At 52.8% G+C, this 26671-nt stretch overlaps 9 protein-coding genes across 9 annotated transcripts; 7 read left to right on the top strand and 2 right to left on the bottom strand.

The window, feature by feature from the left end:
* Positions 1–541: 541 nt before the first annotated feature.
* Positions 542–2984, top strand: BP01DRAFT_326250 (SAP domain protein). The gene has a single exon (XM_025572882.1). The coding sequence runs from the start codon at positions 794–796 to the stop codon at positions 2765–2767; it is 1974 nt and encodes a 657-aa protein (XP_025427978.1). The 5' UTR covers positions 542–793; the 3' UTR covers positions 2768–2984.
* A 1424-nt stretch (positions 2985–4408) lies between these two features.
* BP01DRAFT_262261 (OSTA/TMEM184 family protein) lies at positions 4409–5969 on the top strand (the record flags this gene model as incomplete). Its single annotated transcript, XM_025571313.1, has 4 exons — positions 4409–4687; positions 4739–4864; positions 4923–5072; positions 5127–5969. Coding segments are annotated over 4 exons (1398 nt in total), but the record flags the coding sequence as incomplete, so codon positions are not given.
* Positions 5970–6758: 789 nt separating this feature from the next.
* On the bottom strand, positions 6759–8291 carry BP01DRAFT_347670 (COP9 signalosome complex subunit 6; the record flags this gene model as incomplete). Its single annotated transcript, XM_025573695.1, has 3 exons — positions 7985–8291; positions 7382–7912; positions 6759–7312 (listed from the first exon to the last, which is right to left on the bottom strand). The coding sequence occupies exons 1-3, from the start codon at positions 8253–8255 to the stop codon at positions 6759–6761; spliced, it is 1356 nt and encodes a 451-aa protein (XP_025427980.1). The 5' UTR covers positions 8256–8291.
* A 152-nt stretch (positions 8292–8443) lies between these two features.
* On the top strand, positions 8444–10601 carry BP01DRAFT_359789 (uncharacterized protein). The gene has a single exon (XM_025575765.1). The coding sequence runs from the start codon at positions 8503–8505 to the stop codon at positions 10450–10452; it is 1950 nt and encodes a 649-aa protein (XP_025427981.1). The 5' UTR covers positions 8444–8502; the 3' UTR covers positions 10453–10601.
* A 1849-nt stretch (positions 10602–12450) lies between these two features.
* Positions 12451–13742, top strand: BP01DRAFT_347674 (DNA-directed RNA polymerase III subunit C31). The gene is made up of 3 exons (XM_025573696.1): positions 12451–12705; positions 12802–13048; positions 13206–13742. The coding sequence occupies exons 1-3, from the start codon at positions 12595–12597 to the stop codon at positions 13601–13603; spliced, it is 756 nt and encodes a 251-aa protein (XP_025427982.1). The 5' UTR covers positions 12451–12594; the 3' UTR covers positions 13604–13742.
* A 283-nt stretch (positions 13743–14025) lies between these two features.
* Positions 14026–18014, top strand: tah18 (NAPDH-dependent diflavin reductase). The gene is made up of 9 exons (XM_025579317.1): positions 14026–14199; positions 14278–14453; positions 14511–14609; positions 14704–14707; positions 14749–16172; positions 16333–16402; positions 16533–16610; positions 16830–17490; positions 17551–18014. Exons 1-9 carry the CDS (start codon positions 14050–14052, stop codon positions 17631–17633), a joined length of 2745 nt encoding a protein of 914 aa, XP_025427983.1. The 5' UTR covers positions 14026–14049; the 3' UTR covers positions 17634–18014.
* An 819-nt stretch (positions 18015–18833) lies between these two features.
* On the bottom strand, positions 18834–19738 carry BP01DRAFT_359795 (uncharacterized protein). Its single transcript, XM_025575766.1, has one exon. It carries the CDS (start codon positions 19556–19558, stop codon positions 19160–19162), a length of 399 nt encoding a protein of 132 aa, XP_025427984.1. The 5' UTR covers positions 19559–19738; the 3' UTR covers positions 18834–19159.
* Positions 19739–20293: 555 nt separating this feature from the next.
* On the top strand, positions 20294–20867 carry BP01DRAFT_142817 (uncharacterized protein). Its single transcript, XM_025570569.1, has one exon. It carries the CDS (start codon positions 20529–20531, stop codon positions 20817–20819), a length of 291 nt encoding a protein of 96 aa, XP_025427985.1. The 5' UTR covers positions 20294–20528; the 3' UTR covers positions 20820–20867.
* A 3812-nt stretch (positions 20868–24679) lies between these two features.
* BP01DRAFT_304319 (DUF500-domain-containing protein) lies at positions 24680–26617 on the top strand (the record flags this gene model as incomplete). Its single annotated transcript, XM_025572157.1, has 2 exons — positions 24680–25916; positions 26058–26617. The coding sequence occupies 2 exons, from the start codon at positions 24680–24682 to the stop codon at positions 26615–26617; spliced, it is 1797 nt and encodes a 598-aa protein (XP_025427986.1).
* Positions 26618–26671: the final 54 nt, after the last annotated feature.

Genomic DNA, 26671 nt, shown 5'->3' on the forward strand with positions numbered 1-26671 from the left:
ACAGACACCAGCCAGACACGGAGGTAATATGTTTCACACTATTCTCCTATTTTCGGAAGATGAAGGGCTTCTGAGATTGAGCTGTCAGATGTCATCAGCATTAACAAGATAACTAAAAGGGTGGCTGCTGCGGGGTCCGTTCCCAGATTATCTGATAACAAGTACTATAGTCATATCCCAGGCCTTCAGAGAGAAAAGCATTGTATTCACAGATATAAGTGAGAAACTTGGGGAACTATGCAGCAGCCCACTTTCGGTATTTACGAACAAATCACCAAAAATCTTACAGGATGGATGGGTGTCTGCTTTTAAAATAAAATAAGAACAAAACAAAAGTTTTGGGTAATGGAATGAATGATCGAAACCTCAGGCTACAAGGCGTAGTCAACTGAACTAGACCTGAAACAGTTAGTTTGACCAGGCCAGCGCCGTGACTAAGCAAGTCCCCCATGTGGAATGACACTAAGCTTCTTCCAGTCAAATCACAGCCTCGAACCGCGTTAGCGCACGACATCATCTGTCTTCCACCAGTCAAGCTCAGCCCGACCGTCGCCCTTATTACTACTACTTACTACTACATATTTACTACTATTGACTACTATTGACTACTGACTACCTGCTCACTACTCCCCGAGTGACTACCACCCCGCAGGATAGCACTGCATCGCATATATATCCTTCAGCCATGACAAACCCCGTTTAAATCATAACCCCTACCACTAAACAGCCCTTCCACCGACCTATATATGCACCTCACTCCCGCCCACGCGAACACATACACGACCCCAACAATATGACCGACTACTCGAAACTAAAGGTCACCGACCTCAAGGCCGAGTTGAAGCGCCGCGGCATCGCCCAGACCGGTCTGCGCGTCAAACAACAAATCATCGACCGATTGGAGGAGGAGGACGCTCGCGAAGCTGCTGGACAGGATGCGACCGCGGAACCCGGCTCAGATCGCGACAACGCGCACGAGACCGAAGTGAACGGACCACCTGAACCCGAGGAGGTACAGCCTGCGCAGGACGTCGACCCAGAGGCAGAGGTTGCGCACACGGCGCCCACACCCGAAGAGACATTGAAACATACGGAAGCCGAGTCAACACAGCCAAAGGAATCAACGCCGGAGCAGGATGGCGCTACTGTATCTCCTCAACCGCAAAAGGTAGACGAGGATGTTCCCGGTGGCAACCACCTCGCAGAGAAACCCGCAGAACAAGCAGAACAACAGAAAGAAAAGGAGGAGTCAGAGGCAGAAGCGCAAGAGCTGCAAGAGAAGGGTGACGCGACCGCGACCGAAACCTCTGCAGTGCAGGACACAAAGACTGAGCCTCCTGCAGCCCCGGTTGAGCAGGCTCCCGGAGATGCACCGGCGCAGGAGCTCACGGCGGTCAAGCAGAATACAGAGCTCAAGGAGACAGCCCCGTCCACGGCTCTTGCCTCGGAGATGAACACTGCATTTTCAACTCCTCTTCCCACAGAGGAACTGTTGGAAGATCGCCGCAAGCGCAAGCGACGTAGCCAGAGTCCTGTGCCCACACCCGAAGCCCTTGCCATCAAAAAGGCGAAAGCGCAAGAAGAAGAGCCCCGCGTGCTTCTGCCCGAAGATCAAGGATCGTCTGCCATGGAAGTGGATCAGCAGGGAGAAGAAGAGGCAGCAACGCCACGCGAACCCCCTGAGGCACGTGCGGCGCCTGAGACGGCGGCGTCAGGTCGAGAAACGGAGTCTGTCCCGACCGCCGATGATGCAGCCCTTGCAGCCAAGAAAGATGCCCCGCCGAAACACGATGTCCGTTTCAAAGGCCTCTTCACGGGCCCGGATCCCGACCAAGCCCGTCCGCCGTCCCCTCCCCCTGACACTACTGCGGATGATGCAGAGTTCGAGCCTGCCTTACATGCTGCCACTGCTGCGCTTTACGTGGGAGGTCTGATGCGACCGATGCAGCCGGCGACCCTTCGCAGCCATCTGATTAACCTTGCATCGACCCCGGATGCTTCTCCGAATGCTGATGTGATTCTCGACTACTACCTGGATCCAATCAAGACCCATTGCTTCGTGAGTTTTACGAGTGTGTCGGCCGCATCGCGTGTCCGAGCGGCCCTCCACGGGACCATATGGCCTAACGAACGCAACCGCAAAGCATTGTTTGTCGACTTTATCCCGGAAGACAAGCTACAGTCGTGGGTTGAACGAGAGGAGGGCGCTCGACAGCGCGGTGGCCCCGCGCCTCGTTGGGAGGTGAGATACGACCGGAGCGACGACGGTGTCGAAGCGGTGCTGGAGGAAGTCGATTCCCGCAAACCGGCGGCCCAAGCTGCGCGCGCCCCCGAACTCACCGGCTTCTCTCGCCCACCGCCGACTGGTCCACGCGCAGAAGGTCGGGGCCCCAGTCGACGTCCCAGTCACCCTGGGACCACACGGTCGGAATCCCACCCCGGCCAGGGGTTCAAGCCGTTGGACGAGCTGTTCATGTCCACAACCACCAAGCCCAAGCTCTACTATTTGCCCGTTACCCGGGAGGTGGCCGACCGGCGTCTCGATCGGTTCGATGAGCTGCTACGGAAAGGCGCATTTCCCCGACGTGGAGGCGATGAGACCCGTCGTATCACCTTTGAAGATGGGGACCAGTTTGTCGACAAGGGACCGGAATACTTGGGTGGTGGACGGGGGCGACGCGGCGGCCGCGGCGGCCGCGGCGGCGGCCGAGGACGGGGAGGAGGGATGGGTGATTCGTGGCGAGACGACCGGCGCAGTCGTTGGTAACAGGGGTGATGTCGACAACGACAATGATTGAACGGATGTAGTCATCGGTACTCGGCCATAGTACTTAGACAGATGCAATGACAAGGGGGAGGAAAAGAAGAGAAGATGAATGTAAATTAGGTGACGACTGCGCAAGTGGGGAGTCGATCCTCGGCCGGCTAGAGTTGTAATGAAGAACGCTGCTTGGCTGTGATTTGTGATGTAGAAGAGTCCTCAGGTACTTAATAAAAAATGAAATGATAGTTAGTACGAGGACAGACTCAGCATAATCAATCGAGTAAGGGGGAAATTGTGCAGTTAGTACGGAGTGCTGTGTACTCCATACATAGTGTGTACACACCATGTATGGAATACACAGCAAGCGGATTGAATTGAGGCAGTTCCAGCTATTTCGGGAAAGTGGCGCAGCAGCCCGTGGCCAGTGGGTACTGCAATACCGTTTGTGATGTAAGTTACTTACTCGAGTTGGACTCATTTACCGTCCTTTTGGCGGGGGATCCGTGGGGATGACGTGTATTGGAATGGTATGGTATGTGGTTCGTCATCCACACAAAGGGTCTTGTTTCGTTTCAGCAGCAGCGTTTCGTCCAATCCCGAATTTGAAAGCGCTTAGTTAAACGTTCTTCCTCTTGACTGCCACACACGCAGTGACATAACACTGCATGCCTTCAAGATCATCACTCAAATGTACCATCTTCATTGTCCCCCAAGCAGTCGCTTTGTCCACATACTCACATAGGTTCAAATTCATTTCTCTTCTCCTTCCTCGTCGATCACTGTTGATCCCCAGCCTCTCTTTCTCTCTCTTCTTTATTTCCCTCACTTTTCTCTTCCCCCCCCCCCCGTGTTCTTCTGTTATTCGCGGTGCCTGCCAAGCAACACCAAGCAACACAACACGAAGCTCACCTTCTCTCGGCGCCTTTTCCTGCGTGCCAGTTACTCTCCCACTTTTATTTGTCGGCTCGACCCACGAACCCTTCCCTCGCAGCGAGTTCCACCGGCGCCAAAACTGTGGACGGAAGTCTAATCTCGGGTGGCTCCCAGGGGTTGCGTCGCTCATTCTTGGGGCCAAGCCCGGCGCTGGGCGGATAAGATAGAAAGTCCTCCATCTTCTCGTTCCTCCTTCAATTTGCGACGCCTGGACGCCTCCTCCTCCTTATAAAGTTTTCCGCTCTGTTCTTTTCCTTCGGCCACCCTCACAGTCTCTCACCGCACAATCTGACGTTTTACACTGTCAACGTGTTCATATTCCACCCGCGAGAATGGGTTGGCCGGTGTGTAATTCCACCGTCGAAGATGAGACCAGTATGTCCCTTTCCGTCCTCCGCCTGCCCTCCGCTGCAATTTGCGACCCTGGGGACTGTTGCCTCGAGCTAACGCGAGTCTCATTCGCATTCGCATAGTCACGGAGGTTGACCTCTGGGAAGGCGGCATTACTTTTCACCAGCTCTGCCTCATGGTAGGCGGCGTGTTTGGCCTCATTTCAATGATCGTTTCCTTTTACCTGATTATGATGCATGCCACGCATTACAGCAAGCCGATCGAGCAACGACAGTACGTTTCGCCTGAGCTTTGCGCTGAGCCAGAGTCTCACATACTAACCCCACCGTGGTATTTCGCAGTCAAATCCGAATCCTATTGATGATCCCTATTTACTCAGTTGTCGCATGGGTTGGAACGCTCTTCTACAAGAACGATGTGTACTACGATTTGATCGGAAACTGTTACGAAGCGTTCGCCATTTCCTCTTTCTTCTCCCTGCTTTGCGCCTACGTCGCACCGGATTTGCATAGTCAAAAAGAGTATTTCCGAGGCGTGGTACCTAAGCCTTGGGTCTGGCCAATCCCGTGGTTACAAAAGATTACCGGTGGTGAGAAAGGCGTGTGGAGAACCCCTCGCAGTGGCTTGACTTGGTTTAACGTGGGTAGACCCTTTGAGTCGCGAAGATCATCCGTTGACCAAGAATAACAGGTGATCTGGGTGGGCATCTTCCAATACTGTGTCCTACGAGTTCTCATGACTGTCATTGCGGTCATCACGCAGCATTTCAATGTCTACTGCGAAGAATCGCTCAACCCTGCGTTCTCGCACATTTGGGTATGTGCTACTCATTCAGGTCCTGCTGGACTTGGGGCTGATTATGGTTCCTCAATAGATTATGGTCGTGGAGTGTATCGCCGTCTCGATTGCCATGTATTGCCTGATCCAGTACTACATCCAGATCAAAGACGACATCAGCCAACATTCCCCCTTCTTGAAGATTCTCTCTATCAAACTTGTGATCTTCCTGTCATTCTGGCAGTCGGTAAGCGGACTCTGCGACCTAGTTCCGTGGCAGTCGGTCTAACAGTATTGGCAGACGTTAATCTCGTTCCTCTCTTCCTCGGGTGTAATCAAAACCACCTCGACAATTCAGTCCCCCGATTTGAAGGTTGGACTGCCTAACATTCTCATCTGTATTGAGATGGCTATTTTCTCGGTCCTTCACCTGTGGGCCTTTGCTTGGCAACCGTACTCGCTCCTCGCGCAAACTTCCGATGTTACCGACTTCTATGGCAACGGGAAGACCACCTATCAGGGTGGTCGCTTTGGCATTAAAGGCCTGCTGAATGCTCTCAACCCTATCGATCTTCTCAAGGCGGTTGGTCGCAGTTTCCGCTGGCTCTTCGTTGGACGGAAGAAGCGGACGTCGGATCCTAGCTACCACACCCCAACGGAGGCATTTGGGCTGAATGCGACCGAGAATGTCACCCCACCCCCCGGAACCGAATACCAAGGGCCTGCAACCGCGATGACTGCAGGAAGATATGGCAGCGACGAAGAAGGCGAGGTGCTTTTGTCCCATGCTCAGCCCAGTCCTGCTGGACTAGCCCCGGGCATGCCTGATGACAATGATCCGAACCGCTTCTACTCGCACAACCGGTTGAGCGGCTCTTCTATACTGGAGCCCCAGCCCTCTCACATGGCACCGCACATGAATATGTCCTACGAAGATGCCTACAATCCGTACTTGATCCAGTCGCAGCACCTGGCCCACGACACTTATCACCACGAGAGCGCCGCTTCTGGAACCCCCCCGTATCCCGACAGCAACACTGTTATAACCGCTACTCACCCTCAACCCTACCGGCAACCCGCGCTCCAAGAACAACCTCCGATCCCTCTTCCAGAAACGTATCAGACCCCACCCCCTGGGTATGACATCGAGAACCCTCACCGGAGGTAGATACGGCCCCTCCACTCTCAGTCGCTTTTACTGCATTGCATTGCATCACAAGCGTGGCGAAGCAGACCGAAGCGCGTGACATGACATGACCTAGACCTCGTAGCACTGGTTGTTGCATTTCCCATTCCCTTCCTCTACAGCAAGCTGTTTCTTCGGCGGTGTTCGATCTCCAGGGCACCGTCACCCTCTTCATTCATGGCGTTGGTTGCAATCTCTGTTGGATTCTTTTGTCGTATAATACCCTCTGGTTTTCTCGGCTCTGGCCGCTTGCGCTTTATCTACGTTATCTTGTTTTCACACTCTATGAGATCATGGCATGAAATATCGACTGAATCATGGGTTGATGAGATAGATATCTTTTGAAGTATATATGCTTTTGTCTGCTTAGAAGAAAGTGGAAGTCCTATGTTGTTTCCGTTTTCTTGAAGGGTATGGGACACGGTTGATGTACGGTAGGATGGAGATAGTAGGAAGAGGCACTCTGCGTATAGATGGGTAGTGCCACTTTACTTTTCGTTTCACAAAGACGGCTAAAAGTTCAAGCAATCTCTCCATCAAACATCCCATCTTCCTCTTCCCCATCCATGCACAGTATAAAAAGCAAAGAAGTTCAGCCATAATCTCATTACGTAGCTAAAGAACGGGGGGGCTAATTCAAAAAGTCTTTTGCAAGTAATGGGGGGTGGGGGAAGGTAGAAGTTCGTGTCCCTGTCCCTATCCCCTGTCCCATTCAGGTCTAGATTCCCGTCACTTTCTCTCTGCGTTCTAAAACCCATCCGTCTTCCCAGTAAAAGGTATCTCATCCCCGTACCGTCCCGGCAACCCCATCCGCATCTGCAGGTCCCCCCCGCCGCCGCCGCCGCCGCCACCACCACGACCACCGCCACCGCCAGTCCCCCCAAACGGCCCTATCCCGCCAGCCGGAGCAGCCTTGCGTGCAGCCGCCATGGTCCGGCGCGCATTGTTCAGAATGGCAGTGCGTTTCCCGAGTTCCCGCATGTTGCTGATGCTGTGGCTAAGTTGGCCGAGAAGGGCGACGAGGTGGACGTCGTTGGCCTGGGCGCGGGTTTCGGCGGCTAAGGCGCTTTGTTCGGGGGGTGTGAGGAGGGAGAGGTGGGAGAGGCAGGCGTTGATGTTGCGGAGGAGGGGGTGGGAGAGGGTGGGTGTTTGGGAATGGGACTGGGGTTGGGTGGTGGTGGTGGTGGAGGTGGAGGAGGAGGAGGTGGCGGTGGAGATGCTGGAGACGTAGGATTTGATGAGTGAGATGCGGGACTCGAGGGTTCGGATGGCGTTGAGGCGGGTGTTGAGGCTGGCGATTACTATTGTATCATGCGGTTAGTTTTAAAACTGGAAGGTCGGTGGTTGGGCGAGGATGGGACAGGACGTACGCTCTTCTTCTTCGGGGGAGAGGAGGACTGAGGGTTCGGCGGATGGTTGTTGTTGTTGCGGTGTCTCTTCTGGGGGCGGTTGCTGGGCGGTACTTGACTGTGGCTCAGCCTGGGATAGTGATTGCGAGGTCGATTCTGCGGTGGGATAGACGGCTGCGTTGCGGGCGGTTCGCGCGACGGTATCAATGCCGATCATCTCGGCTTCGCCGGTCTCGACGGAGTAAGGGAGCTCGCGGAACTTGATGCTTAGGACCGGTTGCTCCTCGCCGTCGACTTGCATATTGTTCGTGTTGGCGGTGGCGTTCTCGCCCTCGTAGACGCTCTCGTAGACGGTGAGAGGCAGTTTGCCGCCATTCGCCGAGGGGCCCCCGGCCACCTCGGCGGGGTGGAATGCGAGGAACACTGCGGACTCGTTGTGTTTCTGGAGGATCTGGCGGTGGATGGGCAGGTGGGCTGCATTGGGCCCTGTGGAGGGGCAGGTTGACCACCATCCCACGAGGTCAAGAGCGGGTGCTTTGTGCACGTCCTTGACTGGTGCGGAGACTCGGGTGTCAGTTTATCGGGGAAGAGAGATGAGGATGAATGGTGAAGGGTGAAACTTACATTGCTGGACTCTCTCTGCGAACCAGCTGTCGGGAAGCTGAGCTTCACCGTTGGGCCCCTCTGTTACTAAACACTCGAAAGCATGCTCGAGCGTGACCTCACGGCCGTTGTGCTGGCCCAGCAGAGCTCCCACTATGGGTCCCTGCTGGCATCGCGCGGCGTGACGGGTGATGTGATCGGAGATGGTGAGTAATATTAGAGGGTGAAGTTGGATGTGAAGGCCGGAGTCCGAGGCTTTTGACGATACAAGCGAGTCGGGATAATCAGCCATTGTGTCGAGAACCTGGGATTTCCCAGTTGATGTCGATTGGTTGACTGCGTTGTAGTCGGCGATGGTCTCATCGTCCGGAGACTCGAGCGCAGCTGTCACCCCGGTTTGTCTTGTTTGCACCCCGGCTTTCCCTCCCCTCCTCCTCCCCCTCCCTCCCCGCTCCACATGCGGCTGGACAAGTGAATAAAGTCGCTTGCGTTCCTCTAAACTAGTACAACGCTGCAGAACGGACTACGCTAGAAATAGCATGGCTGTGCCTACGACCTATGATGAAGTCAGGCTTCATCTAGAACAGATCCAGCGCGATCCGACCACCAAGCTGGATGCTAACATCATAGATAAGCTGAAGTTGGAGCTGACGGAGACCACGGACCGCAGTGTCCCCTCCACCCTACTGATCCAGATCTCAGAGCTGCTGCCAGTCCTCCAGGAGGACCCCACTCCTCTTACGACGCTTGCCGTCAAGGCCTCTGCCTATCTCACATTCAGCGATCTGCGTGCTGTCAATCCTCCCATCAACTTCATTGCGGGGTTCAAAGCACCTTCCCCACCAGTCAACCTTTTGGCCCTGTCATTGTTGAGCAAAGCGGGTAAGGTCCCGAGTGATGCTGCCATTGTCGCGGGGGACTCGGAGCTTGTCGCATCTCTGGTAGAGCTGTGGCTGTCGACTTCTTCGACCGCTGTGGCTCAGGCGGCGTTGGACACCATCTGGGCCTTGTTGGAGATTGATCTTGCTAGTCCGCTTGAGCTTGGCGAACATGATACTGAAGGAGCTACTGCTGGTCAAGGTCTGTTCTGGAGGCGGATCTTCACTGACAAGGATGTATATGGGTTGCTATTCTCTGTGTGCAGTCTTGGGGATAACGGGCATGGAGGCATCTCCAAGCGGGACAAGACAGTGGCTCAAGGGAGGTTGATGGGTTTTCTCGTGAAGGCCGGCCAGCTACGCTGGGATATCATCTCAACTTCTCAAGTCGCGGAGGTGGAAGCGAAATACCGCGCCGACAGCTTACTTCATTTCGCTGCCTGCAGAATGGTTGACCGCAGTGACGTCTTGATGCACATGACGGTGATCAACTTCTTCCATGACCTGCTAGCCCTCGACGCTCCGGGTCTCATGGCGCGCACAACCATACAATCTGCGTCTACCTTCTCCTCCCCGGCACTTGACTTCCTCATCTTGAATGACATACACACTACGTTGTTGGACTTCTACCTCGATGAGTCGAAACTGGACTCCATTGACCTGGCCTATCTCTGCGGCCCAATCATGTCATACGTCGCGCAGTATTCCGAACTGTACCCCAACCATCTTCTGCAGAACCCTCGGCATCTGTTAGACCGGATTATATCGCGCGTCGCTGCATCTGTGGCCATCTCGTCCGCTCAGTGGGCGCATGGGCCAGTGCCTAGTGGACAGCTGAACGTGCTCTCCTGCTTGCCTCGAGTTCTGCTTGTGGAAGCCAGTAGGCATGGCTTGAACGCCGTGCTATCTGTGCCCAGCAGTCCACCGAACAAGGAGGCCCTCGATGTCCTCGCGAAGATTCTGCATGGCCCGGTCAGACCCGAGCTGGCTGATTCGATGGAACTCAACACATCCGGTCAGACACCGACTGACTGGTATAAGGAAGCAGCGGCTGCCCGGGTCCTCTACTTCCAGTACACGAATCAGCACCCCGACTTCTGGACAGATGTTGTCGCGACGGCCGACATTCTGGCCATGAAGGATGTATCCTTGGCAGCCATGTCGCTCATGAAAGCGATCATCACCGCTAATTGGCAGGTCTTGCCCGCCGAACTGCCGACCTCTGCACCTGGCAATACACGGTATCAGCTTCCCACTGAATTAAGCTTGGAAAGGTTATCCCCCGCGGCACAGGGTGTCCTTCCATCTACTGGTGCTTGGGCCGCTCTAACGCCGCCGGCTCTGACTGTTCTCCTGCCCTACCTCTTCAAGCCTCCGCGCTCGTACGCTGAGTTTGTGGGAGGCGGAGCTGCAGATCCGCAGAACGCAGTATGGAAAGTGGCAACTGCGAAGCATGAGGTGCTGGTTGCGTTGTATGACTGTTTGAAAGAGAGCGGGGGGCAGATGAGTGGATTTGACGATATCATGCGTACACTCCGCCAACGCGTCAACGAAGGGCCATGGGGTCCCGCGACTCAGTCTGAAAACCAAGTTGCAACTGTTGGGCTGTGATAGGAGGCGAAAGATTCTTATGTACATACATTCTTTCTTCTTGCAGCTTGCAGCATCAGCTTTTTCAAACCTTGATTCCTTACTGAAAAGCATTCTGGCGAAAAGCCCCGCAGGTGCAGTTGCGCGGTACTCAAAGCTATAGAGCTGGGATTGTCGAGGAATGACCTGATACCCATCCAGACGTGCGTAGAATATTATGGCGTGTTGTGGCTCCATAAAGGAGATGAGCAATACGGGGAAATACTTCTTGGTTGGGAACAACAACGGGAGTACTTGACTCTTGCTTCTGGTGGCTCACGAGATAAGATTTCCTGCTCCTCCTCATCAGGTAGATGAGGTTGAAATGCCCGGTTTCTCCTCGTCAAATCTTTCCAGACAGCACCACATGTGGCTAAGTACTGATCATACCCGGATCTGAGGCACTGCCAGGGTAGTAGACATCGAAACCGCGTCCAAGATCTAGAGGATCGGGGGGTAAGTCCAGGTCGGGAAGAGTCATGACTTGTCTTGTGCGGGAGCTGTCTTGTCTTACCCTGGGTTGTTCATCTCTTGCTTACCCAGGACTCGGAGCCAAAATATTAATATACCTACCGATCCGGTTGCAGCTTTGTTGTGTGCGGTTCCGAATGGAACTTTCAGGAGCCCCAGCTACACAATCCGTGAATGGACACGCAGTGACCGCGTCCGTCGTCCGATAGCTTTTTCCACAATTCTTCGAGGGTGGCGCGAGCACGAGGGTTGCGACGAGGCATGTTGAGGGGTCCAGGCTACTGGGTGAATGGAGCTTTGACGCGCATTGAAGACGAGAATGAGGATGGCGGTGTTGATGATCATGAGCGATGGGTACGTTTCAGGAACGGACCAAGGAGGAGAGAAGAAAAGGAAGAGAAGTGAGAAGAGGAAGAGGCGGACTCAGCAGTGACACGAGTAACACACTCCACGGAAGTTATTTTCCTTCATGAGATGAGTGGGTTGTCCGTCATCCCGGAATGAAGCTGAGGCTGATGACAGCGGTCAAATCACACAAGAACCTTTGTGAAAATGCATTTAAGGGCGGGGCTGTGATATCTTCACCCATGAGCTCGCACTCAACCACCGTGCTGGAGTCGCGAAGCCCTTGCTGATGGTGATTTTGATATGAGCTTACTTGGAATCAGAATCACCTTCAGTCTGAAGTACCACAGACTGCTTTGTCGGAAGGCCGTGAAACTATACTGGGCTGCTACTGACTCTGATGTCCTTAAGTGACTGCTTCTTTGTACGAAGATTGCTGACCAATCTAAGCCAGAAGAGGCTTCATTTTGCGAAGACTCATCTTCTCCATATGAAGCTGCAAGACTGTGTTCATTACAGAGGCGTCACGAGCTTCTGCCTCGTTGCGGTGGTCAAGTCTATTAAGAATCCAGAATGATGACGGAAAGACAAGCTCAAATGACTGTTAGGCTTAATGTTTTGCTGTTTGGCTCTATTGCAGCTTCAGCTTCTAGCCGTCTTTGTTTTCTGATTAGCAACCTTCTTATCATGTGCTCGTCCGGGGATCCGTCGACTTCTGAAGCTTCCTGGGCAGCCCGACTCAGAAGCATTCCTGCAAAAAGAGATGTACAGGTGAAAATTGTTCTTGCTCGAAGCTATACAGCTTGGACTGTCGAATGACGAGCTTATTCCCGTCCCATGCACGCATAGAAGATTCTTCCATGTTGAGGATCCATGCATGAATCAAGGGGCTCTGGAAGATGTTCTGCTTTCCGGAATAAAAAGCGATATTTCTTGCGGCCCTTTGGGAACGACCGCAAAACTGATACCTACCAGCACGTATTGTACAGTAGGTATACTCCGTATCGATGCCCTCGAAATGACGTTCATACGCGCAGGACATGATTGGCTGAGCCTAGAAGTACTACGGAGTAAATGCAGCATATATCCGAAGGCGGTGACTCCAAGCTCCGCAGTTGGATTGTATTCGTAACTTTTTTTTCTCCAGCCGCGGCCGCCGCCCCCCTCCCTCAGTCATCTCGTGCAATTAAACGCCTTGCACGTCGCCCTTCGGCTTGTACAGCACTCCTACAGCTTTGTCTAGGCTAAGAGCCCCAGATATAACTGTGCTTACCCTTCCTCCGATACTTCATTGGTTTCCTTTCCATCATGTCCCGCTTCGGAGCCAAGAAAGGCCGCAAGCTCCCCGGGGCAGAATTCAGTTGGGAGACTGGTGAAGGAGGCGGCGAGAACGACACTGCCCCGACTCCTCTTTTCCCGGTATGTGGATAACGGTCTTTACTTGACTTGAATGTGGTCAAATGTGTTTCTTTCCGGGGCATCAGGGTCCAATGTTAATTCTGTTTCGACTTGCAGAAATACCACGTCCCCCGCGCAAGGCCGATAACCCCACGCGAGCAGATCCAGGTGGATCTATACCGGTCGCTTCGAGAGCGCTTTCACGATGGACCGTACTACTCCGTGCTAGACTCGGCGACCTCGTCAGCGAAGAAGGAGAGCGCCGCGCGGGCGCACTTTGATCCGTTTCACGGGATGCCCTCGTACTCGGGCAAGTATCAGAAGAAGGTGCGGACCCTGCCTAAATTGGCTGGGAGGGAATATGGTGAGTGCTATGTGTTCCTTTTCTGGCTTTGCTGGGAATTATTGGTCGCGTAGAGGGGCTTGGAACTGGATCGCGTGTTCTCTTTCTAGCTCTCCAGGATCAGGGTTATGGTTCTACAATTACAGAGATACCGTGTTAACTGTGCGGCGTGTTATAGTGATGAAATTCTTCCCCAAGGAATTGTGGCAGACCATTCAGCCGAGCTTCAAGCCGGATTCTGCGATGGACGGCTACGTCTTGCGAATTGATCGGCCCGGTATCAAACGTGGTTTCGAAGACGACGAGGATGAGGAGGATGATGAGGCGGGCAAGAAGCGCCGGACCGGGGATGAGGACGATGCGGAGGGAGGAGAGAACGAGGAGGATGATCGCGAGGCACTCGATCCGGAGGAGGAGGAAGAGGAGATCGTGGATGATGACTTTGAGGACGATGACGATGACATGGGCGGAGATTACAATGCTGAGCAGTATTTCGATGGTGGAGACGATGAGTACGGCGACGATGGATTCGGCGATGGTGGGGGCGGCGGTGGTGGTGAAGAGGATACGTATTAAAGCGGGCGCTTATTTTAAGATACCCTTCTATTCATTATCTATTCGATCTTATCAATCTGAGCGGTTTAGTGGTCTTGTGGTTCATGTGATGTCTTCAAGTCTTTAAGGGAGTCTATTGTGAGCAGATGTTGTTTGGCGCAGTTCAGTACTAATTATGAACTCTTTGGAAGTAATTCTTATGACCAATCTGTTTTAAAATATACTCAGCATGAACAGCGCTCTGTATTCCAACTCTGCGTACTCCGTAGACAGCCGCTAATTCAAGTCAAGACGAAAGGAGCCAGCTGCCCTCGCTGAGAGATCGACCCTCGGGATGACGTCATCCCGCTCCGTCGGCGCAAAAGGCCTTCGTTCCTCCGGAGTGGAGGGGCCCAAAAAAGATAGTGAACTCCCGCTATCAATCACAACTAGTTATTGCGCGAGCATTGCTTGCACATGCCAGAGCAATGAGCAGCGGTTCACAACAGAGACGCTCTGCGCTCGTTCTCTACGGCTCCGAGACTGGCAATTCGCAAGAAGTTGCTGAGGAGCTGGGCGCATTAGCGGAACGCCTACACTTCAAGACTCATGTTGCCGAACTGAATCAGTACAAGCCGGTGCGGCCCAATCGCAAGCTGGATGGGAGCACAGGAGTGGTTGTGCACAACCAATACTAATCCATGGTGTTATTGCAGGCAACGCTCAATTCTTATACACTTGTGCTCTTTGTGGTTTCTACGACTGGACAGGGCGATTTTCCAGCTAATGCGCGATCGTTCTGGCGGTCGTTGTTGCTGAAGAAACTCCCGCCGACGTTTTTGAGCGGGGTCAGCTTCGCGTCTTTTGGGTTGGGTGATAGTTCTTATCCGAAGTGAGTACAGAAAATTGGAAATCCGCAGCAAATAGAAATCTGACCAGCTTGGAAAAGATTCAATTGGGCGGCTCGCAAGCTGCATAAACGATTACTGCAATTAGGCGCCGAGGAGATCCATCCTTGCGGGGAGGCGGATCAACAACATCCGGAGGGGTGAGAATCTCGGGCTCTCGAGAAGCGATGGAACTGTAAATTATGCTGATGCTGCTGTAGACTTGAAGGGACGTTTATCCCCTGGTTCACCAAGCTTCGTGAGCATTTGCTCGACACATACCCGCTTCCGCCAGGCCAGGCGCCGATACCGGACAACGTCCAGCTGCCCCCCAAATGGGTCTTGAAACTACGGGACGAAGACGGGGAACGCTCGACATTGGAGCCTTACACAAACACCGATGTAGAAATCGATGGATCTTCTGAGCTTGATCGACTTGGTCAGGACGTGCGGCCACTCCCGGATACATTAACAGCAACGCTCACAGAGAACAAGCGGGTGACTGCCTCGAATCATTGGCAGGATGTGCGGCATTTGTCACTGAGTGTCCCGGAAGCAGTGTCCTACGTACCCGGGGACATGCTGTCCATCACGCCGAAGAATTTCGCCAATGATGTGGACAATTTGATCACGATGATGGGCTGGGAGGCAGATGCAGACCGGCCTGTGACACTTGGTCCTGGGCCAACTCTCTTGTCCGCAGAGAACGATGATATCCCTTCGCCACCCATCCAGGGTCTCGACACCTGCCCTAAGCTAACGTTACGCGCGCTCCTCACCGACTACCTGGACATTCAGGCCATCCCCCGTCGGTCGTTTTTCGCTACAGTGGCTCATTACACGGAATACGAAATGCACAAAGAGCGTCTGTTGGAATTTACGAATCCGGAATTCTTGGATGAGCTGTGGGACTATACTACTCGACCGCGACGCAGCATCCTGGAGGTGTTGCACGAGTTCGACTCGGTCAAGATCCCGTGGCAGCATGCTGTCTCGGTGTTTCCGATCATGAGGGCGAGACAGTTTAGTATAGCGAGCGGAGGTGCACTCAAACATACAGCCGAAGGAGGCACTAAATTCGAGCTGCTGGTCGCTATTGTCAAATACCAAACGGTCATCAAACGCATTCGACAAGGAGTTTGTACACGATACCTATCGGTGCTCCAACCCGGGAGTACACTGAAGGTGCAATTGCAGCGTGGTGGGCTTAACTCATCTGCCAATCAATTGGTAGGACCGACGGTCCTGATCGGTCCCGGGACTGGCATCGCACCCCTGCGATCAATGGTTTGGGAGAAGGCTGCGATTGTCAAGGCCTACAAGGAAGAGCATCCGGGTGTGGAGCCTCCGATCGGACCGACCCTGCTCGTCTACGGAGGTCGCAACAGGGAGGCAGACTTCTTCTTTGCAGCGGAATGGGAGCAATTAGCTGAGCTGGTCCGCTTGAAGGTGCTGACTGCATTCTCGCGAGACCAGAAGCAAAAGGTGTACGTTCAGGATGTTATCCGCGAGAATGTCAGCCTCCTCTTCAAACTTTTGCATGACATGCGTGGCTCGGTGTACATATGCGGGTCATCTGGAAATATGCCCAAAGCTGTGCGGCAGGCCCTCACCGAGGCATTTCAGCACGGAGGAGAGGTGGAAACTGATCGGTTCAATGAACAGGGGGCGGAACAGTACCTGCTAGGGATGGAGAAGACGGGCCGATATAAACAGGAGACATGGTGATCGGTGTCGATCGGTGCCACCGAGTGGCGTAAAGATATAGAAACACTTTTGATTTCGAAGCGATAGTTACTTTCCAAGTTGGCTGTAACTACATAGGTACCTAATTAACAGCTGCTTACCTCGGTTGAAGGCGGGATTGACACAGGCGGAGGTCAGTTCAGCTCGGCCCGCCTCGGGGTGTTTCTCCGCCTACCCAAGTAGAGTCACCTGCTTTCTGCCGCGGATGGTCCGTCGGAATCGGTTTGAGGTACAACCAACAAGTTCACTACTCTTCCTTCCCCTCTCCCCTCTCCTCTTTCGCGCTCTGTATATCTCTCCAACGAGCCCATCGGACCTTTCTCGTTTGGTTCAAGCAGTCCGTATTATACTTTCAATTCACAATGACCAGCAACCTCCGGATTCTCGTCCCCATCAAGCGGGTTATCGACTATGCGGTAAGTTTTTATTTCCCTGCTGCCATGCTCCGGCTTCGGTGAGAAGTCGAATCGAATCTCCGCGCCACGAGGCCCGCATGGCCACTGCTCGTTGCACTGCGCCCAACCACACCGGAGTTTTTGCCGGTGAAATCGAACTCAACATGACACATCAGCACGCCTTGCAATGGTTCGAAATATGGCATAGACAAACTAATGGGTCATCTTCCACCGACATAGGTCAAACCCCGCGTGAACAAAACCAACACAGGCGTCGAGACGAATGGAGTCAAACACTCGCTGAACCCCTTCGACGAGCTCTCGGTTGAGGAGGCTGTGCGTCTGCGCGAGCGTCACGCCAAGAAGCAGAGCCCCATCAAGGTGGATCAGATCCTGGCGTTGTCGGCGGGCGGCCCCAAGTGCGCGGACACCCTGCGCACGGCGATGGCGATGGGCGCGGACCGGGCCTTCCATGTCGATGTGGGCGACAGCGCGGACGGTGGCCCGGAGCCCCTGACCGTGGCCAAGATGCTGCAGGCGGTGGTGAAGCAGGAGAACATCAACCTGGTGCTGCTGGGCAAGCAGGCGATCGATGGCGATCAGGGTCAGACGGGCCAGATGCTGGCGGGTCTGCTGGGCTGGCCGCAGGCGACGCAGGCCAGCAAGGTTGAGATCAAGGACGAGAGCGGTACGGTCGAGGTCACCCACGAGGTCGACGGTGGCGTGGAGACCCTGCGCGCGAAGCTTCCCATGATCATCACGACGGATTTGCGGTTGAACGAGCCCCGGTATGCCACCCTGCCGAATATCATGAAGGCGAAGAAGAAGCCCTTGGAGAAGAAGACGTTGGCCGATTTCGGGGTCGAGGATAAGAAGAGGTTGAAGACGATCAAGGTCACTGGTGAGTTTGCGGTGTGTTTTTATTGCTTACGAAGACGGGAGCTAATCATTTCTCGCCTAGAACCGCCCGCTCGCCAGGGTGGTGGTAAGGTCGAGGACGTGGACGGGCTGATTGGCAAGTTGAAGGAGTTGGGTGCTCTGTAAGGGCGGTCGTAGATTGGAGCATTTGCGCATCTGTGTTTGTATGTTTTATGACTGTTACCTACCTACCTACCTAGACTTGGTTCGGTATTTTCCTATACTATTTCCCTAAAGGGACATGATATATATTCGATCTCTGCGGATTTCCCTCCTCTCCACTTCTATCTGCCACCTCCTCTTCGAGATGTCTATAGATGGCATGCTTTCCTCGTCTTCTTCTTCGCGCGACGCTTACAATCTCCATAATCTGCGTCACAGGACGTGTTCACAGGTACAGCTCGGGCAGCAATGGAAGCATCGCTTGTCTGCAGTCTCGAGAACGCGCCCAGCCTTCCAAGAACAGCGTTTTGTTACACTTGCAGGCAATGGTCAAGCAGCATATTTCCATGACATCTCGTGGAATGGCTCGGGGGCTATTCCTTCCAGAATACAGCATATCATTATGAGTAGAATGAAGCCGTGCAATTTGACATTCCGACTCGGGATCTTGAAGCATCATCACCTTACACGCAAGATATATTTCTAATGAGAAGCATCAACCGGCTTAGAGTACTGCTAACTTTGGTCCTAACATTCCAGGAATACGCCGGTTATCATACCAGAGCAAGCCGACGAGACCAGTCTCATTCATCTCATCGACATGTAGAATAGGGTGCGTGGCCTTCTCGAGTTATCATCGCGCATCCTTTGAACTGCTGTATATCGACCTACAAGGTGTCAATCTCCACTGAGAGTTACCCTTAACTTGATACTGATTTACCTGGAATACATTGACGACATCTATATAGTGGATCTCCCGATCCTCGACCGGCGCCCTTCGCCACGCCGCCGTATCCTCCGGCTTGGGATGGATATCGAGTGAAAATGCTACGGCAGAAGTTCATACGAGAGACCGATGAAGAGTCTGAGTTTGAGGAGGGCTGGAGGCTTGCTTGGGACAACTAGCGGCAGTGATTTGAGTCTCGTGTATAGAGGGAGTCTCCTTGATTTCATTCTCCTCTTTATATAAGAAACCAAGAACTTAAGCAGTTTATTTCATTTCTCTTCATGTATTCATCTCGAGCTTCCGCACAGTTCGGGCAGCCGTAGAACCCCTCGGGAATGAACAGTACATACTACCTACCCGTGTGCCTTAGTATCGCATGCTCAATCAGCCTGCAAGAAAATATATACACGGACTCGCACAATTCAGGTGTATTTGTACACAGTTAAGCACATTCTCATTCTGACTACCCTTATGAACCTGATTGTATATGGTATGAATCAGTCCTCAACACCCCTCTGATCCAACCGACCTAAACACCAAATCCTCAACCATGAGTCATATATACAACTACTATAACCAAGAAGAAACATCCCAAATCATCCATCTCAACTCCCGCGCCAACCCACAAGAACATCTATTTCTAACTCACACTAATCAATCAAACAACACACACCATACCTTAGGTACCACCGCCCAACCCATGGAACACCATTCTAACCCCCTTCTAGTTCCAGATAAATGAACCCGTCCTATAAACCGAGTACTATAAGCAGAGTACCCTACCTAACCTTCTAGCCTCATTCTGGGCTGTCTTTAGCCGCATCGTAGCATTCGAGAAGGGCGCGCCCGTGCGGAGATCCCAGCTCGTCATGCATGCGCTGCGCGAGTGGCTCGGGGTTTCTGGATGGATCGAGTATCGATCGGGTCGATGGGTTTGCTGCGTGCGTGGATGAATCGTATGGTTGTGGTGTGATTGGTGGTGGTTGGCTAAGTGATTGATCGGTCGGTTGTGTCCACGGTGGATTGTACGTGTATAGATCTGTTGGCTGGGTGGTGCGTGGGGAATGTGATGTGTCCGATGCGCTTGGGGCAGTGGTTGAGGTGGACGGATTCTGAAGGGTGGACGTGAGTGCAGGGTTGGGAAGTGGTTGATTGGATGCATTGGTAGGTTTGGACTGGATTCGTGCCTGGATGTTGCTGCTGCTGCTGTAGTTGTTGTGGTGGTGGATGGATGTCTCGATCGGGGTGTCAACCGAAAGGGATATCTACTAAGAGGAAGAATGGCATAGCCATGACTACTAAGAGCTACACCATCAAGGAGAATTAGAGAAGTACATCTAAAACCAGATTTCTAAACAAAATACTCAAACCATCACCACTCACCACCTGATTATATAAAGAAGTGATCCTCGGACAGAGATATAGTTCGGCGATTTCTCGTGCCTACACATCCCAAGATAGCTTCGGTAGAGGATATTATGGTTTTTCCTCGGTATTTACTCGGTCACCAGTAGAATCGGTAGTGTAGTGGCTAACTTCCTGCGCGTGAACGTAAACGTCCCCGGTCCGCGTTCGAATTCCGGGAGGGGGAGAAAAGAACTGGTAATGTTAGACCCTAGGGATAAGAGGGGTTTTCGTAGCACAGCACAAAGAACTGGCTAGATCCCGTAGCTACTCCTGCCGTGTGAGCTTTTCGGCTCTTAACATCTGGTCCTTTGTCTTGTTTTTTGGTAGAGGTAAAAATACTGGTGTTTCGTTCGATCTCGAAGTTGATTGCGCGCGTGTAGTTCTATCAAAGCTGCGATTGTATGTACACTAGACTGTGAGAATCTCTATGCGAGTATTACATACCTGGGCAACTCATCATCTTATTTGGATGAAAGTACATCAATCTGCAGCCAATTTAACTGTTAAGGACGCAATAGAAAAAGGTCTCAGCGAGGAGTATATATACACCCGCATAACGACTTCAAACCATCTGCTGCAGAGAACTACGAGGTCGCCTCTTCATGATTTACGTTAGCCCCAAACAGCTCCAAAGCTCCATTTCCTAAGACAGAGAAACACGAAAAGAGCATCCTGCTGTCTGTCTAAACTTGAACCTAGTTTATCATGCGTGTCGGGAGTGAGGGATGGAATGCCGGAATCATGGAGTTTGGCAAGTGAAGAGTTTCTCTTTTCCTGTCAGCTGTCATTCAGTAGCGTCGACGCAGCTGCAGCTGCAGCGCGTTGCATCAGAACACAGAAACCATCCCCTGCCAGCTGAAATCGATCACTTCATGTCTTGGTGGGTTTTTTTCCAGACCGCAGCCTGGCACATACCGGTTTGGGTTGCTTTTACGACCGTGATGCGAAACACGCAGCAACTACGGAGTACTCTCTGTGAAAATCCCCACCTCGTTCGATACTATCACGTATCCTAGATCCTACATGAAGGGATTTAGATTGACTTACTATCGATTAGACCCGAGCCACTAATGATTGACGGTCTTCGAATGATTGATAGGTAGTTCCTGACCACTGCACTAGTCTACTCGAGTCTCCAGCCAGATCGGCTCAGCTGTCACGCCCAGCTGCTCGATAAGGCTAGATCCATCGCATCGCATCGGCACCAGACAAGAAGCATAGTTCGCATGACCGGGTGGCAATTGGAGGAACTGTCAGATTCCCGTGCCCCGTGACGGGGTGGTGAGACTGGGGATACGGGGGGGAACGACGGAGATCATGGATCTGGAAACTTCGGATTTGTTTCTGGTTCCGTTATGCTACTTGTTCTCAGCGTTGTCGGGAATGTTTCTCTCATTGCATGGGAAGTACACTGTAGATCTGATTGGATCCAGAGGGGAAATTGAAGGTATCTAATGTGTACTTCGTAGGTAGCTGTGGAATGCCCGGGGAAGGGCAGAGAATCTTAGACTAACGGTCTAGGGTTGATCCCGCCCGCCTTGTCTGTGTCTTCTTTAGACTACGGAGTCTACCGCAGTACCTTATACTCGGCTACTACCCCTATACCGAAGAGATCTCCAAGTCTCAAGAGACAGTTCGGATTTGCATTGCACAAGCTGCGAGATCCTCTTCTGCAGACACGCAAACACAATTGTCAAGCCGCAATAACCGCAACCGGCAAACTGCAAACTGCGATTCCTCGTGCCCTCTTCGGCTTTTACACCTCCAGTAGTTCCTTCTCGCAAACTCAATGGCCTATTAGCAATCTGATATGTACGATTTCTCTACGCAACAAGCTTCCCCTTCTCGCTCCCTCGTTCTTGTGGCAAAGATGGTGGGAAAGGGAAGCATCTGTAAACCCAAAGTCAGATTGAATGACATGTGGGCCATCATTGTTGTTTTTTATTTTCTTTTTCGGTTCGGTCAACACGGGGCGATTGAAGCTGAATCGGAGATTGCGAATCTGATAGGTCGCGCTCCGGCGGGGGTCTGGAGTCCGAACTGGGAGGTGCGGACTCTATCTATCATTCTACTAAGTTGTGCGCTGCTGTTTTCTTCGGGGGGAGTGGGAGGATGATTGAGGTTGCAAATCTGGGACGGGAGTCTTCGAAACGAGGAATATGAAGGAAAACAGGGACTTGGACAGAGGCTCAGAACGAGATTCTGGTATCTCTTGCTTGGTTGAAGCTGAAGTCCCGCCGCCACTGTCATCATTGTCGTGTCAGTGGTGTGATGATGTTTGAAGTTAAAATAGAATTCATCCTCAAGCTGGGAACTGCCGATAGAAACTGGAAACTGAAATCGACAGTCAGGGCAGCCAAGTCGACACTCGACATCCACATCCACTCGGCCGGCCGAACAAGCTGCAGCGCTCTGGAGATTCCCCCGGGGGAGCGACGAGCAGAATATGAAACTATCGACGGGCTGTTATGCTGGTGGACCACTGTCACCGGATCCGGAATGGGGAATTGGACCTGTCATGGAAACCATGAAGATCGGATGAAGAAGGGGAGGAGGGAGAAGTGATGCGAGGGTTGGGGGTTGAGATGGGGTGCGGGTAAGTAAGGCAGGTTACTTAGTGAGATGCATGGATGCAGATACTAGCCAGATCTTTGTGACTGACGAACGACTACCCAACTACCTAACTACAAGGGGGAGGGGAGGGAGGACAAAGTATAGAGGCAAGACGGAACAAAACAAATAACCTTCTCTGGGGGTGGTGAAAGAAATTCACCTAGGCGACTCGACAGAATAAAGCCGTTGTCGCAAGGGGGTGGGGGGAGGGGAGCTGAATTGGGAGGGAAAATTTAAAGGCAGGCAGAGGCTGGGGTTGAGTTTTCTGTGAAGAAAAGTACTACCTGCCATTGGATCTGTCAGATGTCCGTCCGCGCGCGGGTTTGGATACATCGACATCGCATCCGAATGCAGGGAGAGAGATGGACAAAAGAACCGATGGCTGTCTGCTGTGAACGGAGTCGGGAACAAGTCTCCGTAGAGAAGGGATACTGGAAGAAGTCTATCAGCTGACGAGAAAGAAATTGAGAATTTTTCTTTTTTTTTTTTTTCCTCATCCGTGGTGAACGGTCTACTAGTAGGAAGAGATAAATCGGTTGAATATATCCGAGCGTGAGGGTCTGTGGTGGAGTCAGCGCTGGTACGTCGTAGTCGATGACGATGCGATCAGATCAGCATGCAATTTCTGCCTGTCTGCCAGACTCTGGACCCTCCCCAATTCTACTATGGTTCCCAAGAGGGGAATACAACTCCAAGCAAGACAATTGGATTATGGGTCACTTGCGCAAAACAATAACACCAACCATAACATAAAATATTGAAAATTGAGAAAGAATGGACGGAAGCAGGAATGCCTGGGGGCAATGAAATACTTTTGATGATCATGTGGCAGCAACCGAATTGAAGCCGAGCGAGAATTGGGGCTGGCTGGGGCTCAGTTAGTATCGGCCGGTGATGATGCAGTAATGATGTCTTGCCTTTTTTTTGCACTCGCTACTAGTCTTTAACATCTATACTCTTTTTGCTACAGTGGTTAACCTACTTGGTTAATATTGGCTCTTCTGCGCTTTTCTTTCATCTTGACGCTTCGTCATCTGCATCCAGAACCTCCCCTTTGGTAAGCAACATCCTGCATGTCCCGAACCAGCCACGGGACGCCACTTTCATGATTCCAACCATGTCTTTCCCGACCCAGCCGTGCTGAACTGGTGGTGCCTGGCCCTTTAGTACAGCAGCAGTAGTAGTAGTAAACGACCAACAGTCACTAAGTACTTACTACTTTCTCCATACAGCTGCATCTATACCTACCATCCCCTCCACCTTTTCCCCCCATCTGTAATCTGCATTGCTTGTTCTTAACTATTGTTTTTGATTTTTCTTCTTTTATTTGTTAATTTGGATCAATATTCTTCTTTTGCTTTTCCTCTTTTCCTCCTTTCTTCCCTTCCCCCTCCCCTCCAACGAGAGACTGCATTAGTTTGGCTGCTCATAGTACAGTAGCTCATCTGACCAAACGGGTTCAACAGAATCGATCTTCCATTATCATCATCATCATCATCACCTGCCAACTGAGTTTCTTTGAATTACTACGAGGACTATATATCTTTCCCGGAAGATCCTACTTTCTCTCCCCTCTCTTCGTTTGACTCTTACAGATTCCCTCGCATTGAAGTTGCTGACTACCCAACCTTACCTTGCCCGGCCCGATTTGCCCTGGTAAGCAGATTTCCCTCTTTTTCTCTCCCCCTCTATGCGTTCCGTGGTTCCCCTCCTGGAGTCTCCTCGTATGCAGTCGCTTTCCCAGCCCTTCGCCACTGGGTCTCCGGCTCTCTCGGCCTGGATCTGAGCGGATCTCACGGTCATTTCCGTCAGTCAGGCTTTCTCTGCCTGCTCTGATGAGTTTTGATCCGATGATTACTATTTACTGAACTCTTTGCCCATCCCGTCTCTCCGCAATTGTTGCTTGCCCGTTTTCCCATTCTTCTTCAGCCACAGCTAATCTCCTCCTCGCCGCCTCTAGATAGTTGCGAGCATTCCTCAGACCCGCATTCCTCGCTTGTGTCAGCGACCTCGATAACTTACCGTTTGCTATTCTAATTCATACATTCTCGGTTGCATTGGGGAAATTAGATAGCAACACATGTTTACGGCGCCCGCCGTCTTCGTCCATCTGCTCTTGCGCCTGTGGTTATAGACGTGCGCTACCACCTCGCACCCCTTCCTGGTCGCCCACTCCCAACCCCCAGGACTCAGTCCTGCTCTTCCGCCACCGACTTGAGTGAATCGCGATCCCGTGGAGCGTCGACGCTGTTGACTCCTCACCATGCCTGCCACGTTCTGGGAGCGGACGAAAGGGACGTCCAAAAAAGGGTTCGACAAGGCATGGCACACCCTCGACAAACTAGGTGATCCCGTCAATCGCCTCTCCAATCGAGTCGGCGCAGAGGCCTTTTGGCCGATGGCGATTGACAAAGAAAGCGACAAAGCGGCGCGCATCTTACGAAGCTTTTGCAAAGACGGCTTTTATGCTGAGGATGATGCGGACCGTCAGGCTACCGATAGCGCAATCACTCCACCAACCGGTAAGATCGACCGTCCCAAAGGCAAACAACGAGTCCTCAAGAAGATCCCCTCGAAAGTAATCCAGCAGGCCAAGGGCCTCGCCATCTTCACCACCATGCGCACCGGGCTCTGGTTAAGCGGCTCAGGCGGAAGCGGTATTCTGGTGGCACGGGTACCTGAAACAGGCGAGTGGAGTCCACCGTCGGGTATCATGCTGCATACGGCGGGCATTGGGTTTCTAGCCGGAGTGGATATATATGACTGTGTGGTCGTCATCAATACATACCAAGCGCTAGAAGCATTTAAGAAAGTTCGTTGCACCCTCGGTGGAGAAGTAAGTGCCTCTGCCGGCCCCGTTGGCATGGGTGGTGTCTTGGAGTCCGAGGTCCACAAGCGTCAGGCCCCGATCTGGACCTACATGAAGAGTCGTGGCTTGTACGCTGGTGTCCAGGTGGACGGGACGATCATCATCGAAAGAAGCGACGAGAACGAACGGTTTTACGGCGAGCGCATATCAGTCTCAGATATCCTCGCTGGAAAAGCCAAGAATCCACCTGCTTCGATTCAGACCCTCATGCAGACTATCAAGGCCGCTCAAGGGGACGCCAATGTTGACGAAGACCTCTTGCCGCCTCCAGGGGAGGCTCCCGGCGATGCGGAAGTTGGTCCTGCGCTTGGTTCCTTTGGAGTTCCAGACCCTGAAGATCCCGATCCGTTTGGCGTGAAAGCATTGGAAGCGGAGGGCCTGTTCATTCGCGAGGCGGGCTCGCGGAGCAGACCGTCACAGGAGGCATTTGAATTTAAACCCGCTCCGAGCAGTCCTGTGTATGCTACCTTCCGCCGCAGCCTTGATAGTTCACCCCGCAGTAGCTGGCGAGCGAGTGTGCAAAGCTACGCCAGCATGGATCGAGGGACTCAAACCGACGATGGCCCGGCCACAGCGCCCCCTTCGGTCAGTCGCGCCTCTTCTCGGAGCTATCGAGACTACGAAGAATCCCGTTTGGATGCCGTTATTCCAGAGCATGGCGAATACCATGTTCCCAATGACAGCCCACTTGCGGATGGGGACGAGGACGACTTGGTCGATGACGACGACCTCGAGGTGCACGAAGTCAGTAGTGCGACTGTTTCCAAGCGAGAGAGTACCGCCACTTCCCCCGTTTCGATTGAAGATTCGACCATGCCTTCCGAACTCCGACGTTACTCTCCCACCTTTACGCGGGCCCGGTTGGTTACTATTCCGAAGCGCGTGCCACCTGCGCTCCCACCTCGGAATCCCTCGCGCACTCCCGTCTCCATCTCGACGTCGACTCCGACTTCGCCCACCGCAAGGTCTCGATCTCACAGTCGTCACCGCTCGGTAGCATCCAGCCCCGGACGCTCCGGGATGGCTGGATTTACCGAGCTACCTCTACACTCCATGTCTGATGACTCTCTCAGTGATTCTTCGTCTAACGCAGCCCCCGAGTCGTACAACAAAACGTCTCCTGATCGGGATGATTTCCACTCCGTCTCCAGCCTCCACGATTCGGATGTCGCATCGGAGAGGGGAGCCAGCATCAAGGAGCGGCCTGCTTCGCCTGCGGCTCGTTCGATCCAGAATGCTACTGTTGCCGGTGACAAGGAGGCCCTTGCAAAGACACTTGCTTCTGATGCAGATGTCAAGGGCGCCGCAGCAGCATCTCCCCACCTTGCATAAGGATGCATCACAAAATGATTTTATTAGCGGCACACTTTTTATCCCTTTGCATTC

This window comes from Aspergillus saccharolyticus (genome assembly GCF_003184585.1).
Source record: "Aspergillus saccharolyticus JOP 1030-1 unplaced genomic scaffold BP01scaffold_39, whole genome shotgun sequence".
Taxonomy (NCBI): Eukaryota; Fungi; Ascomycota; class Eurotiomycetes; order Eurotiales; family Aspergillaceae; genus Aspergillus; species Aspergillus saccharolyticus.

Coding starts and splice junctions, on each gene's coding strand:
- tah18 (XM_025579317.1), top strand. CDS start 14,050: ATGAGCAGCGGTTCACAACAGAGACGCTCTGCGCTCGTTCTCTACGGC. Junction 14,200..14,277: donor AACTGAATCAGTACAAGCCG/GTGCGGCCCAAT, acceptor GTGTTATTGCAG/GCAACGCTCAATTCTTATAC. Junction 17,491..17,550: donor GAAGACGATCAAGGTCACTG/GTGAGTTTGCGG, acceptor TTTCTCGCCTAG/AACCGCCCGCTCGCCAGGGT.
- BP01DRAFT_359795 (XM_025575766.1), bottom strand. CDS start 19,558: ATGCATCCAATCAACCACTTCCCAACCCTGCACTCACGTCCACCCTTC.
- BP01DRAFT_142817 (XM_025570569.1), top strand. CDS start 20,529: ATGGAATGCCGGAATCATGGAGTTTGGCAAGTGAAGAGTTTCTCTTTT.
- BP01DRAFT_347674 (XM_025573696.1), top strand. CDS start 12,595: ATGTCCCGCTTCGGAGCCAAGAAAGGCCGCAAGCTCCCCGGGGCAGAA. Junction 12,706..12,801: donor CCCCGACTCCTCTTTTCCCG/GTATGTGGATAA, acceptor TTCGACTTGCAG/AAATACCACGTCCCCCGCGC. Junction 13,049..13,205: donor ATTGGCTGGGAGGGAATATG/GTGAGTGCTATG, acceptor GGCGTGTTATAG/TGATGAAATTCTTCCCCAAG.
- BP01DRAFT_359789 (XM_025575765.1), top strand. CDS start 8,503: ATGGCTGTGCCTACGACCTATGATGAAGTCAGGCTTCATCTAGAACAG.
- BP01DRAFT_326250 (XM_025572882.1), top strand. CDS start 794: ATGACCGACTACTCGAAACTAAAGGTCACCGACCTCAAGGCCGAGTTG.